Source organism: Mauremys mutica, chromosome 6 (assembly GCF_020497125.1).
Source record: "Mauremys mutica isolate MM-2020 ecotype Southern chromosome 6, ASM2049712v1, whole genome shotgun sequence".
Classification (NCBI taxonomy): domain Eukaryota; kingdom Metazoa; phylum Chordata; order Testudines; family Geoemydidae; genus Mauremys; species Mauremys mutica.
The window spans coordinates 131,087,474-131,102,532 of record NC_059077.1 but is presented as its reverse complement, the minus strand read 5'-3'; the positions used below and the strand labels follow the sequence as shown (position 1 = coordinate 131,102,532).

General features: G+C 54.4%; 1 protein-coding gene across 6 annotated transcripts in view; it reads right to left on the bottom strand.

Moving 5' to 3' along the window:
* Positions 1-8,919: 8,919 nt before the first annotated feature.
* Positions 8,920-15,059, bottom strand: part of HEMGN (hemogen) — a 36,826-nt gene continuing 30,686 nt past the window's right edge. For 2 of the 6 annotated variants that reach the window (XM_045020332.1, XM_045020335.1), the window contains exons 2-4: positions 13,660-13,750; positions 10,928-11,166; positions 8,920-9,147 (exon numbers count right to left, since the gene is read on the bottom strand). In XM_045020332.1, coding sequence (XP_044876267.1) covers positions 9,038-9,147; positions 10,928-11,166; positions 13,660-13,750 — 440 coding nt within the window. In that variant the 3' untranslated portion in view covers positions 8,920-9,037. The remainder of the gene's footprint in view (positions 9,148-10,927; positions 11,167-13,659; positions 13,751-15,059) is intronic. The other 4 variants (XM_045020334.1, XM_045020336.1, XM_045020330.1 and 1 more) reach the window with 3 other exon arrangements.

Below are 15,059 nucleotides of genomic sequence, written 5' to 3'. Positions count from 1 at the left end.
CCAGCAGCCGGCGAGGGAGCGCAGCATGGGGGGGCCAGCAGCGTAGTTAGTGTAGCTCCAGTATCAGGGGGAGCCGTGTTAGTCTGTATCCACAAAAACAATGAGGAGTCTGGTGGCACCTTGGAGACTGACAGATTGATTTGGGCATAAGCTTTCGTGGGAGCTGAGTTCACTGCGAAGACTCAACGTGCCATACCAGGAGCAGAACCAAGCTGGCATAAAATGCAGCACATGGACCACGTAGATTGGTGAGACCGCCCTTAAGTATGAGCAAATGCCCCATCCCCCTACCCCACCTCAAAATATGGGCACAGCTAGCGAAAGCCGCAGAATACTAGGAACATTCACATTGCCCAGATCGCGCACAGCATCAAATACTATGGCGAGCTGTGCTCTGAGTAGGTCTTTAGGGGATGGCTGCATCCTGCCAATAGCTACTGCAAGGTTGTTGGCAAACACGGTGTTTTAGTTATATGAACTCAAACATGCGTACGTACGATCACAATTATTGATGTTTCCACTAGGTGTCGCTGCTGGCACGGGTGCCAAATGCATTCACTAATTCAGAGCAAGGTGCTGGAGTGGCTGTCACCCATAGCGCTGCCCAGTATTATGCAATTCTGCAAGAGACAGACCTTTGAAGGGCCAGGCGTGCCATGTGACATGAGTCGTACCAAAGCACCTCCAGACTGCACACAGCAGTTAATCCAGAAGGGAGCCGGGCAGTTCGGGAGCAGCCAGTGCGTCCAGCCGGATGCAATGGAAAGTGTCCTGTCGGGAGGTAGTTCTGCTGTGGGATTTTACTGCCGCAAAGGCTGCCTGCATGTCCTCAAACGATCCTCTCTCAGCCCAGTCCTTGAGCTGCCCTTGTTTGCCCCAGGAAGGGCCAAGCCTTTGTGTGGGAGGGAATTGGGCAGCGAGACTTGAGCGGGCCGTTCCGGCATTAGGATTATGGAAGCTGTGTTCTCAGCAGGGCTGTACCATGGAAGGTGCTAGGAATGGGGTGGGAGGGAGGGAGCATGGCAAATCCCTGTCCCACCCACTTTAGCAAGCTGGCGGCAGCAGCCTGATTCCAAACCCCAGCCTCCTGCCACGGGGAAGAGCGAGAGCTTGTTTCAGCCCTGGGGAGACCAACGCCTTTCAGGTGACTGTCAGGAAGTGGCACCCCAAACCACCAGTCACTTTTGAACAGCTTGGCCAGGGGGATGCACGTGTGTGTGTGTGTGTGGGCGCACGCAGCCATGTGCATTCCACCTCCCACTTCTAGCTGCTGCTGCTGAGCTCACTGTGCCCCTGTGCAGGCCTGAGCTGCCTGTCCCTTCGGCTGTAACCAGGCTGGACACCAGCCTAGTGCCTTTATCAGCCCCACCCTCTTGGGCAGGGCGGCAGAGTAAGAGTCCATCCCTGGGCCGTGTCCTCCTCTCTGCACCCCACGGGCTAGAGTCTCAGGAGATGGGGCTTCTCTGCTGCCCTCCTGCAGTGGTTCCAGCCCGTGGGCTCTCGGAGTGGGGGCGCTGGGCTGGACGGAGGAGCCTGTGCTGGTAGCTGCTTGTGCTGGAGCTCCCTAGCTTGAGTGCCATGACCCCTGAGAGCACAGAGACACTGGGGGCAGGAGGAGGGGCCTGTGGGTGAAGCAGGGGTGACGGGGGTTGCATGCTCAGTGGGACGGGAGGTTTTGGGGGGCTGCCTGCAGTTTGGATTCTGGCCAGGGCTGTCATGTGGCACCTCTCCGCTCACTATCGTCTAGAGACAACTAGAGCCCGCATGTGCCACCACCGCCTCCTGCCCTGGGGCTTTGGGGATCTGAGGCTGGGAGAGAGGTGATGAGGCCCCCAGTGACCTGGTGCATATCTGCCCCTCTCACCGACTCCGCGCTCCACCCATCGGTCTCTGGAGGCTCCATGTGTGCACACACTTAGCCCCGCTCCAGGGGCAGGCTGGTGAAGGCACCAGGCAATGGCGTGTGCCCCAGTCTATCCCCTCTGCCACTCACATCGATCAGAACCCCCAGGTACAGTGCATCACGGCCCTGAGCACTCTGCCGCATCTGTGCCCACCCCACACTCCCCTCTTGCCGGGGTGAAAGTAACTTACAGGACTTACCGGTACTGCGGGAGTCCTGAGAGGGCGTGGCCTCAACTGGAAGAGGCGGGGCCTCTCAAAATTTAAAGTCCCTGGTGCACCGGCTGTGGCTGGGAGCCCCAGGGTCTTTAAATCAACCCACTGGCAAAGCGTGTGCACTCCCCCTCTAGGGAGTGACCCGGACTAGAAACAAGTGGCTCCTTCAGCTCAAGTCACAGAGGTCTGTGCTAGGACATGACAGTCTAAACCCTGCCGATGCCTGAGGAGGGGCTAATAGTTGCGTGTGGTGCATTTTCCCCTGTTCACTTTCTTTTAAAATGGCTTATTTAATTCACAGTGAGCGAACATCCTGCAGACAGGTTTTGTCATTCAAAATACTATTTGAGTAAAAGCAAGGTATTCCACTCTTGGGCACTTGTCACCCGCTTTGATGGCTTGTGTCACTCACTGACCCGCCGTGGAGCACGAGAGGTGTGAAGTAATGGGGAGGATGAATTCCTGATGTCTGATCCTGGACATGCTGCTGACTTTCAGAAGGGACTTTTAAGGAGCGGGGAAATTTTGAACTGTATCAAATTACAAACTCCAGTCTCTTTGCCTTTGCCATTGTTCTCTTTGTGTTTGCTTACAGCCCGATCACTCTTTGTTTGACCCAGCGTTTACAGCTAGATTCATGAGGATTCTCTGAACGGAAAATCAACAAACATTTTGTAGCGACATGTCAGAATAAGCCTAAGCAAGATAATCCTGTTTACTGACTAGGTGAAAGCAGTTGTCCACACAACCTACATAGGAGGTGAACATTTTAGAGCCAGACTATAAATCATTGTTAATAATTAATATAACAGTTAAGAGAAAAGGCTTCCTCATGACAGATAATCAAAGGACAATATGTGTTCTGTCACTTCCTAAAACTGTCTGGTATGGAACTAGTAAATAATTTAATTACAGCCATGAAATCCTCTATCCTGCAATGATATCCACGTAGGCACAGGTCTCACTGCTGGAGGGGACCTAAAACACGGAGTGTAAAAAGATTTAAATTCACCATTTTGACTCATTTCCCTCTTAAGTGAATGAATTTGAGTATGGCCAAGATTTGCAATGTTAGGCCCAGATCCTCAAATGTATTTAGGCACCTAATGCGCATTAGTTTGTCTTCCAAGTCCGTATTCAGACCTAAGTAAGAGATTTCATTGTTGAAAGTGTGGCACTTCATTGATATGTCACCCTTCTGCCCCTCTGAGTTGGCAGCAACAAGGGCCGGGTTCAGTATCCAGGGGTTCTGTTTCAATAACGCAATGCAAAACCAGCTCGAGCCCCCACCCAGTGACCTGGGACAATTACCTACCACCACCCCTGGGTACCTCTAGGAGGCAATACTTCCCCACTCGCAAGCACGGAGTCTGAGTGAAGCAAAATCCTTTTAATAAAAGAGGGAAACAATGTGGCATCATATTGGGGAAACACCACAAACAGGATTCATAACACAAACCATGAGCAAAAGACCCGCCAAGTAAGTTTTGGCAGTGTCTTTTTCCCCTCAGGGTCTTAAGTCCAATCACCCCAAAGTCCAACAACCCAAAAGTCTCTGTCCCTGGTCAGTGCCGCCCCAGAGTTCAAAAGTTTATCTGCAGAGTTTACCCCGCCCCCCCAGCCTGGGTGGAAATGGGGGGGCACACAGGGTGTTAAGGAGGCACCTTACGTGGGCTGGGGCCAACTGCCCTGCCTCTCCATGGGGTTCTGCTGCAGCCTTCACCACAACCTGCTCCACTCCACCAGCTGGGCCGCTCCTCCAGCCGACCCGTGAGCCGCTCCAGCCGTCCCCGCAAACTGCTCCGCTCACTGTTCCATGGGCTGCTCCAACCGTGCTGCAAACTGCTCCGCTCTGCCAGCTGCTTAGCCATATATCTTCAGGACTCAGCTCAGTCAGTTTAGCTCTTTTAGTGATTTCAGCTTGTAGTAGGGGAGCCCCAGTGCTGGTGCACCATTGGCCCAAAATGAATTCAGCTCAGCAGCCTCTAGATGGATTCCTAATAGAATCAAAATTAGCTCTTCTCTTCTCTTCTCTTCTCTTCAACAGTGGAGAGAGAAGAAGATGCATTTGGTGTTCTAGACTCTCAAAGGGGGACCCAGACCATCAGATACACACACCAGTCCCCAACTACTCTCAATTCACTGGGTTTTGGAACCCATGTCCCTTGTCTAGCGAGTGCTACTTCATTGATGGTGAGATCCTCTGTCATAAAACAGGTTCATAGTCCCTCATTCACATAATCAGGCTAACAACACTTTATTCCTCCTGCCCCAATAACGGAGAAATTGAGGAACCCACAGCTATCAAAGTGACCATTTTGGGCTGCCGTGGGCTATGCCAGGCAGGGTGGGTGTGCCTATGAAAACAAGATCAGCTCCTGAAATTCTTTTCCACACTCACCATAATTCACCACCAAATGTCAGGGTAGCGCTCATCCTGACTCTGCTTACAGATATTAACAGCATCTAATGGATGCTCAGCACTCGTGCGAGTCAGACCTGACTATGGATTTAGGAGCCTAGCTTTGAAAATCTTGGTCTCTGTTACTAACAATGCTCGTGGTGACTAAGGAACAGCTCTTTGAAAGTATTTATGGTTTAGACAATGATTTCATTAGTTAAAAAAATAGTTGATAGTTTATGTTGCTTGTGCCTAGGCGAATTCTAGTGCAGTACACTAAAAATGGTAACTATGGCATAGTAGAAAAGTCAATTTGAAATTGCTCTGTACTCTGGGCCGGCGCGGGTGTGGCCTCCAGCTCAGCCGGGCTGTCTGTACATCGGGGAAGGCGAGTGTTCTGGGCCGGCAGCGGGTGACCTCCAGCTCAGCCAGGCTGCCTGTACCTCAGGGAAGGCGAGTGTTCTGGGCCGGCACGGGTGTGGCCTCCAGCTCAGTTGGGCTGCCTGTACCTCGGGGAAGGCGAGCGTTCTGGGCCGGCAGGGGGTGACCTCCAGCTCAGCCGGGCTGCCTGTAGCTCGGGGAAGGCGAGCGTTCTGGGCCGGCAGGGAGTGGCCTCCAGCTCAGCCAGACTGCCTGTAGCTCGGGGAAGGCGAGCGTTCTGGGCCGGCAGGGAGTGGCCTCCAGCTCAGCCAGACTGCCTGTACCTCGGGGAAGGCGAGCGTTCTGGGCCGGCAGGGAGTGGCCTCCAGCTCAGCCAGACTGCCTGTACCTCGGGGAAGGCGAGCGTTCTGGGCCGGCAGGGGGTGACCTCCAGCTCAGCCAGGCTGCCTGTACCTCGGGGAAGGCGAGTGTTCTGGGCCGGCGCGGGTGTGGCCTCCAGCTCAGTTGGGCTGCCTGTACCTCGGGGAAGGCGAGCGTTCTGGGCCGGCAGGGGGTGACCTCCAGCTCAGCCGGGCTGCCTGTATCTCGGGGAGGGCGAGTGTTCTGGGCCGGCGCGGGTGTGGCCTCCAGCTCAGCCAGGCTGCCTGTACCTCGGGGAAGGCGAGTGTTCTGGGCCGGCGCGGGTGTGGCCTCCAGCTCAGCCAGGCTGCCTGTACCTCGGGGAAGGCGAGCGTTCTGGGCTGGCAGGGGGATGGCTTTCCAGCGAAAAGCTGACATGAGCTGGGTTTGAAGGAGCTCTGTGAGCTTTTCCAAATCCTGTCTCCAGTCTTTGCCGTGGGAGCCAAGGTACTGACTTGCTTTCACTGTCTCACCCCTGGGAACAGCCTGGGGCTGCACAGCTTTCTGGGTCGGAGGATGTCTCAGTGCCAGCAGTGGGATTTTGCTTTCCTGTTCGAATAGGATTCCCCTTGCCTCCAGTGTCCCTGGTGACATGGACTTTCCTCCCCTAGTAACCTTAGCTCCTGCCTGGGAACACACTGCTCACAGCAACCCAGGCTTGGCCTGGGTACTAAAGCACCTGTTTTGCTGATAGCAGATTCAGTGTCACTACTGCTCCGGTCTCTCCAGCTCTGCACAGGTACAGCATGGCCAGGGCATTGCCCCCAGTGCTTGGCACCCAGTCTGAGATGAAGGGAGCCCCTCTCATGGGGAGCGCAGCAGCCTTGTGATCCTGCCTTGGGCCTCTGCTCCGCGGAGCCATCTGTCCACAAGCAACATGGCACCACACCACTAACGCACGTCACACAAGCTGCCAAACAGCCAGCTCCTAGCAGCGTAGCTCTGTCGCCACATACCTGGGCTGGGAGAGAACCAATGATTAAGGGTAACAGTTCCAGATCTTATACTAGTGCCAGCCTGGTACAACCCCCGAGCCATGCAGCCCAGGCCAGCTGAACTCTACCTGGCACTGTGGGACCTACATGGCACAGTAGGACTGGGGCTGTTGTATTTAGTGACGTCTCTCTCTCTCTGTAGCGCTCTCATTTTAATCACTCTCGTGGAGAAGTGTGTTCCTATGCACCCTGCAGGGACGTCAGAAAGCTCTCAGGGGGTGTCTGACATCAGGGCTGTGCTAGGTAATGGCTTCTTGGCATTTTCAACGGAGTTTTATGAAAAAATATCCCTGATATAGCAAATGCAAGAGACCGGTGTCCTGCATTGCACAGCCTAGCTCCCATCAGATTTGGGCACACATGTGAAGGCAAAAATATTGTCCTAGGCTAGGTGGAAAGAAACCTGATGCATCTGACTCTTACAGATAACTCTGGTACAATCCTCGCTTATCTCATCAGGCGACTCCATGAATAAGGCAGTGTGCCAAGGGGAAAGTGTGCTCCTTTCTAAGCGCACTCTGTGGCTAGCCATCTACTGCACTCAGGGCTGTAATGGCAAAGTGGGAGCTTTCAGTTGGAAATTATCAGGAACAGCCACTTGGCTTCTGCTTTCAAACTTCTTGTCGACTCCACCCTAGCACCTGTGGCAATATTGTCACACTGGAGTTCAGTAGCCAGGGGATTGTAAAGCAGTCGCTGGCAGTGCGATAGGGCAGAGCGAGACATAGAAGGAAACACATTTACATGACTAGGTCTCCTGGCACAGCAAATGTTTTGATTAATTTAGTAAAAGATCCACGCCCACTGGAAACAGGCCATAGTTCTGCTAAGCTGAATGCAAGGGCCTGATCCGGGCTAATCACTAGGCTGCCGGGCGTATGGAGTCGATCCTCTGGGCCCACTAAGATCTCTTTGTACTGCCAGGGTAGAGGGATCTTGGACCAACCCTACATGGCTCCACCTGCCATGGGGAGCCAAGGGCCGGCACACTGGAGTGGCAGGGGCTAAGGGGTCCATCTGGTCAGAAGCAAAGCTAGGCGTCCTAGACATCCACCGAGCCCTGGAGCTGGCAGGGACCAGAAGGGAGGCTTGAGCTTGGCACAGAGACAGACTCAGGAGAGGGGCAGGAGAGATTGGTGGGGCTAGCCCGGGGCACACAGCACATTGTAGCCTGCCCTTGTAATGCACTGTTAACTGGCCACTCGCTCACACCAGAGTCTGTGTGCAAATGAGTTTGTAACAGTATCCAGAGCTGACATGTATTTTAGCCAAAATCTCCTTGGCCTTCTGAACACATCGTTTGGCTACGGAGTTGCAGTCTCACTAAGGCACTGACAGGCCTACAGGTAGGTGCCCCTATAAACCCAGCCCAGTTCCAGACATGCTGAGACCCCACAGTTCCTGAGCAACTCAATGTGGCTGCAGAGGCTCCCATCTCTGAAAATGAGGCCAGTATCCACGGAGCTCAGGAGAAGACTTTCCGTCGAGTTCAGTGGGAGCTGGAGGAGGCCCTCAACCTGGCTATCTCTGGGCACCCAAGTATGAAGAATTTGGCCCCAATGCCTGATTTCAGAGATGCTGAGAACCTACAACTCTTGTTTAAGCCAATGGAGCTCAGCACCCCTGAGAACGGGGCCCATTCTGCAGCATCCACTTAGTTGAGTCCATTCTGGGCTCAGTCCTGCAAGGCACTGACCACCCTGCCTGGACAACCCTTTATCCCCGTTATAACACGTAGGCCTGGAATAAGAAATTGCCAGCCTCTAGCCTTCTTCAGCACAGCAGTAAGCATGGGATCCATGGCTGTCTTTAGCCATGGGATGTGGAGATATGTGCCCAGCAAAATGCTCGGTGGGGGGAAGCGACATCCTCCCTGTGATCCAGACACTGATTAAAGGACAGTTTCAGTTTTGGTTGGCTAGAAACACAGCATTGTGCATTCCTTATCCTTTCCCTGGCCTTACCTGTGTGCTCCCAGCGCTGTCGGCACAGGAAGCCACGTCCAAGGTGCCCGGTTTATGCAAAGCAGCTAAAGAGGGAGTGTCTGAGTGAGTTTGACAAGTGAAAGGTGAAAGCTCGACACAGATTCCCTCCCTCGTGGTCTGCGAAGGGGCTGCGGGGAGCAGATGAGGGGCCACAAAGGAAAAATACAAAATACAGATCAAAGTGAAGAGGCTTTGGAAAGGCCTAAGATTCATCACCGCTAGAGAGAAATACCACAGCTGGCGGGACAGTCCATTAAACGCCGGCACGCGCCTCTCCCTGGGTCTGTCTGGGAGCATCACGTGAAGCTACGCTGTAGTTACATGTTCAGCAGCGGCTGGAAAGCTGGATAAAGAGCTGGCTCTTCAGTGCGGCCTGCGATCTAAGTCTATGTTGCAAGGCCCAATCCAGAAATGGGCTCTGCCATGGAAACCTGCGGACTTCAGCGGGTGTAGGGGCTGCTGGGGAAGAGCAGCAGGGGGATCGGGGGAAGGGAGGGGGCTGGAAGCGAATGCCCAAGGTCTGTGCTATAGTCCTGAGCATGCAGCTGCTGAGATTTACAGGGATAATATTTTTTTTGGCTGGGGGGTAAGGGGAGGGGGAATGAACAGATTTCCCCAGTATTCCCAGGTAGGCAAAATAGCCGTGATGGGAGACGATGGTGCAAGTGTTTAGTTTTTATTGCTCACACGGGAATAGCAGATCTAAATCATTCTACAGTGGCTGGACTTTGCCCAAAGCAATGGGAAGGAAAAAAAGATCAAAATAAAACTGAGGGGTAGTATCCATTATCTGTATGGTCATTTTCCAGAGGGATATTCAAAGCCTCTGATGTTCCTGCTTCTTCTGACTTTGGTTCTTCCCCATGCTCTGTAAAAGAGAAAGGGAAAACCCATTTCCATGTTGAGTGTCACAGAATTTTCCTTAACTCCCCAGCCGCTGGAATCGTGATCACTTGAGAATCTTGGCTTTTATTTAAAAAAAAAAAAAAGAAAAAAAAAAAAGGAAAGGGTCCTAGCTCTTTGTGAGGGGGTGTCCTCCACACGCAAAGCCAGAAGGGGTAAATTAGGCCAAAACTTGCCCCTGGAGAGAGCCAGGGATTGCTAAAGTCTAATTGCTGAGGAAGTCCTGCTGGGGGAGGAGCTGGGCCGGGTTAATAAAGCCAGGAAGTTGGCAGCAGAAAGGGGGCTATGGAGAAAGTCGTCTGCAGTCCTGCCCTGGGAGAAGGTTAAGGTATGTGTGTTTGGCTCTGTGGAGTGTAGTCTACAGTTACTGCCTGGGAGGAGGGGGTTTGGACTGGCAAACCCAGAGAGCGGGGGAACCAGCAAGTCGAGCTCAGAGGTAGGAAGGTGTTCAGGAAAAGAGCAACAGGGCCTGAGGGAAGGCAGACCACAGTCGCAGGTAGTGTCCCTGGGCTGGAACCTGGAGAAGTGGGTGGGCCCAGGTTCCCCTACCAGCCACTAGGGAAGTGGCACGGACCAGGCAGTGGAGCTCTGACTGCCTAGGACTGTTGTCTGCAGAGCTTTTGTTACCCTGGAACAGGGGGACTATAGTGACCTGACCGGAAGACTGAGTCCTGAAGAAGCCGCACACTGTGTGCTAGAGAAAGAGGGGGACCACGGGCCAAGGAACCAACAGGAGGGAGTATCAGCTCTGAAACCCGCTAATTCCCATAGCAAAGTGGTGGAGGCTCTGCAAGGGTGAGTGGATCCCATGACACCTTGTGTTTCTACGTGCACTGATTTGGGGGGGCCTGACTCAGGATTTTTAAGGTGTGGGCTGGGTGACCCTGCGTAGCAGTAGCAAATAAGATACTGGCCTCTGGTCACACAGACATTTCCTTTGTATCGAAGGATCATGTGCACAGGCCCAGCCTGCAATGAACTCTGCAGGGGGGAGCACTGCCCCCAAACAGAGACCTGGGAGGTCAGTGGGGCCCTGCACATGGGATCTTGATGCAGGATTGGGGCCTCAGGGTTTCTGGACTCCAATGGAGGTCAATGGGCGTAGCAGGCACCCAGCACCTCTGACACACTGGCCCTAAGGGGATGGTTTCAAAGCCTCCAGGGGAGGTGGATGTTCAATTTCCATCAATGTCAATGGGAAATGGCACCCAAATCCCATAGCCACCTCTAGGAATATCAGCCTAATCTCCAGGTAGCCCCCTGTGGAATAAACATGAACGGCCTGATGTCGATAGCACTAAGTCCCAGTGAGTTCCTTGCGAGCCAGGAAGAGGCCCAGGTAATACAGGGACCCTGTTATCTCTGTAGCTGTCCCATGGGGCACCCATGGGGAGAAGCTTTGGCAGGGCCGTAACAAGGGCGAGGCGAGTGAGGCACTGGCCTCGGGCGCGCAAAGCGGAGGGGCGCAGCTCTACCACAATCGGCAGCAATTCAGCGGCGGGTCCCTGAGTCCCTTCCCAGGGGTTGCCGTTTGGAACAGACTGGCTCAGCAAGCGGGGTGCCAGGAGGTTGCTGTATCTGTCGCTGCTGTGTACAAATGCAGGCTTGAGCGAGGAAGAGGCTCTGCAGCTAGCCAGTCACGGCTCCACTGCCTGGCTGGGCAGTTCCTCTCCTCCCCAAGGATGCACCCAGGGGAGAGTTCTCTGGGAATATGCTCTGATCTCCGAGGGTCTCTAACCGCTTACCTGCTGGATGCAGAGTATCCTCCACCACCTCCTGCTGAGTCCCACCAAACAGCTCTTGAGCCACAGACAGGGCGGGCTCCTCCTCATGGTGCCCTGGAGAGGCCTGTGCTTTCTCTGGGGGCTCCTTCTCCACCTCCTCTTGCACTTCAGGCTGAGGCTCTGGCTCTGTACCCTGCTGTCGCCCTCTTCTTCTCCCAGCTCCTCGGCCCCTCTTTGGCCCTTTGCTCGTACCTCGCGCTCTGTCGGAACATGACAGCATCTCACACAGCGCCGTGAACCGGGGACAGCCCGGCCAGGCACAAAGGCTGCCAGGCACTTTCAGTGTGAGCTGGGTGTTGGATTCCCCGACGCAAAGAGAGCTTTGTCAGTGTAGCTGTTCTGCTGAGCTCTACTGGCAAAGAACTCCCACTGAGGGCACAACCAAGCCAGTAGAGCTCAGCACTAGTGCTGGTGTAGCTTATTCCAGCCACTCCTCTTCTCCCCTTGTGTGCTCACTTCTCCGCCAGCCCAGCCCAGCCCAGCCCAAGCAAACTAAACTCCACTGGCAAAAGTACAGTTCCGCTGCTAGAGCTGGCTGCACTAGGGGCTTTGGCTGGCACAGCTGCATCCATCACAGATCACACGTACAGCGACGCTGGCACAAGTCTGTAGTTAGACCTGGTCTGGGCATTAGTGCCTCTCCCCTTTGTAACATAGATATGGACAAACTTGCTATTCTGGGAGAGAAATCACTGCCTGGGAAAATAATGCACCACGGCCAACATAAAGGTAATAATTGGAGATATACCAATCTCCTAGAACTGGAAGGGACCTTGAAAGGTCATTGAGTCCAGCCCCCTGCCTTCACTAGCAGGACCAATTTTTGCCCCTGATCCCTAAGTGGCCCCCTCAGGGATTGAACTCACAACCCTGGGTTTAGCAGGCCAATTCTCAAACCACTGAGCTATCCCTTACAGCTGGTGACTTCTGAGCTTGCCTGGGTAATAGGGGCTCATGCCTAAAGCCAACTGTCTTGCCAGCAGGTGAGTGGGCAAAGTCACGCCTCCGGAGAGGTACCACCACCTGCAGAGAGGCTCACGTATACTGGTTCAAGCTGGATTCTCCAGGGACCTGCCACCAAAGAAAGGATTTCGGGTTAACTATCCTGAGTTTAAACTGACTCAGGGCCTTCTTCCTGTCCAGCAAACAGACTGGCCCTCTGGTCCCAGGGGCCACCCCAATCCTTAGGGAAGAGTTGGAAGGAATTTAGCCTCCTGAGACGGCATGAGACTGAGAGGGCTTGTTCTGAACTGAAGCTGGGGTGAAGTTGTGACTGCAGGAAAACCAGCCAGTGGGGTTTGAAGGACTAGCTGGAGTCAGGGTGATCTCTGGTGAGCTCACTGGCATGTGTGGAGATTCTTTGCCTCTTTTCCCTGGAATGCTTTCACCTTAAGAATAAATGTGCTTGCTTAGGCAGAGCCGTGTAGTAACTTAACTGTGGCAATTACCATTTGCTGTCTCTGAGGAGAAAAGTCAAGCCGGCTGCGTAGGCAGCCAGACTGCTGGGGATCTCCCAGTGTAGGCAGAGAGCTGTGCAGTCTGGTCAGGAGGGAGAAGGATGGCTGGGAAGCTGGGAGCTACAGTGGGTGCAGGTGCCCTGAGCTGTGATGTTGTGGTCACCGGAGGTAGGGCTAGATGGCCCAGGCCAGAGCAAGGGAGCAGGAGCAGCTCTGAGAGGCAGCATGACACACGCCCACCCCGAATCACAATTCCCTCTCCCTGCCCAAGGTCTCTCACAGCTGCCAAGTTTTGTGTGGCTCCATGTCTGACAGTTTATGCAAATTATTTAATGAGCTACTTTGCATACGCACAATCCGTGTATCACAATAACTGCCATCTTATGGTCAATTCACTCTGCCTGGAGCAGCGGTGGGAGATAGGGCATGGAGCTGCACACCACTTGGCAGCTCTGAGGCTGGGGCAGGTGGAGGGGTGGGGAGGCTGGAGGGTGTCTGGGGCACCAGAGGAGGTGGGGATGGTGCTGGGGTGTCTGGGTCAGTGGGAACTAGAGGGCAGATGAGGAGGCTACTGTGTATCAAGTCCTAGCTGGGGGCTGGCAGGGGACTGGGGCTGGCGGAGGGATGTGTCTGCATGAGGGAGCCTGGGGCTAGTATTGAGCCGGCCACCCCCTGCAGAATAGCCCATTGCGTGCGGCATGCTGGGTAAAACCTCATGGCTGCCTTGGGCAGTGGGTTGGTTTCTCCCACGTGCTCTCAGTGATCCCTGAGCTCACCAGGACGTGTGTGAATGTTTGACCAGCGGAAGCTTTGGATCCATGGCTCCTCCCCTGGGCAGTAGTGCGTAGCGGCGTTCATTGCACTTACCACTGCACATGTGCAAAGGGACAGGGCTAGACTTGGCCACTGGGCCCTTCCCTGAGCCGGGCTGGTGCGTAGGCGGCATCATCCCACAAGCAGCCCTTGGAGCAGAGTGACAGCCCCGCGGATCTCAGCAGGGGCTGGTCTCTCTCACACTCAGCACCAGGTCAGCCATGCTGGATCGGACCCCCGGCTCTGCCCACTTCCCGCTCTGCCAGAGGGGACTCCCCATAACAGTGCAGAGGGGTTCTTCTTCCACCCACCCCATGTGAGCACATAGACCGAGTCACAGTGTAGTGCATGGCCGTTCCCTGTGTACAAGGGGTGCTTCCCTGTCGCTATGACGAAATTCCCCTGGGTGTAAGTATGATTTACCCCAGAACCCACTGGGCAGTATCTTTCTCCTGTGCCTCTGCTTTCCTCTTCCGCAGCAGCTCTCGGTCTCTCAGGCGGTGCGTGATGGCCCCTACAAGAACAGACCAATGGTCAATGTGGTGTCATGACTGAAGACTAGCCCTGGCGATGACAGGGACACAGCAAGGTGAGTCGAGCGGGAGCACCCTGGGGTGGGGCCTGCTAGTGGAAGGGAGTCACCTCAGCCAGACAGCGAGCTATCATGTAAATAACACCCGGGACAGCAGTGCCCTAGAAGCTGCAGATAAGGGGCAAGTGATCGCATCCCTCATGCTGCAGATAACACTTTAATGAAAGCAGACGGGCTTTGGGCATGGACTGGGCATGCTCAGCTTCTCGGACAATAGCTCCCACAGGGCAGCAGCGGGTGCTGCATCCAGAACATTGTCTCCCATTAAATCTTCGCAGAGCAGCTAGTTGGAAAGCCTGCAGGCTGTTAACCCAAAGCCTGTTGGATTGGCAGGGTGTCATTCTGTCTTTCCCGTCCCTTGTCTGTGAGTCCCACGCTTGGCTCCCTCGGCTCCGAGTGGGCCTGGACACGTGGCTTTACCTCCCTCAGAGCTGAATTTGCTGCTATTTGAAGGCTCATGTATTCGTTGCTCATCTGTACTTGGAGAGCTGCCAGGTATTCATGAATCCCAAGGTTCATCCAGTTTTGCCTACACTGAGTATTCATTGTGGCCTAGTGGCCTGGGACTCATCAGACCTGAATTCTAATCTGCTGGGTGACCCGGGGGAAGCCTCTCTGAACTGCATTCAAAAAAGAATGAGAAATTCATGGAGGGGAGTTCATCAGGGGCTATTAGCCAGGTGGTCAGGGATGTAATCCCATGCTCTGGGTGTCCCTTGCCTCTGGCTGCCAAAGCTAGGAGTGGACAACAGGGGATGGATCACTCGCTGATTGCCTCAAAGGGAACAGAACAGGCACCTGGCATTGGCCACTGTCGGTAGACAGGATACTGGGCTAGATGGACCTTTGGTCTGACCCAGTGTAGCCGTTCTTACTTCCCATCTGTAATATGGGGGTAATGACGCTGACCTCCTCTACAAAGTGCTTTGAGAGCTACTAGTGAGAAGAGCCAGGGATCACTATCTGACAATCTGCAGTAGGTGCTCGCCTGTGGCTCTTCTCATCAGCTCCTCTCCTGTGGAAGGGCCAGATCCTGCGAGAGGCGATGCACCCTGGCCTGGATCTGACAGTACGGGAACGCACTCGGAGCGCTCAGGGGGCGAGCGGTCACGATGAGGGCAGGGAGAGGCTCAGTCAGGAATGAGTTCCCGGGCTCTGTTGGAGTGGGGTGGGAGTGCTTGGCACCTGGCAGGATTGAGGCCTAATGGGTTTCAGCCAGCCCGTCAGGGAC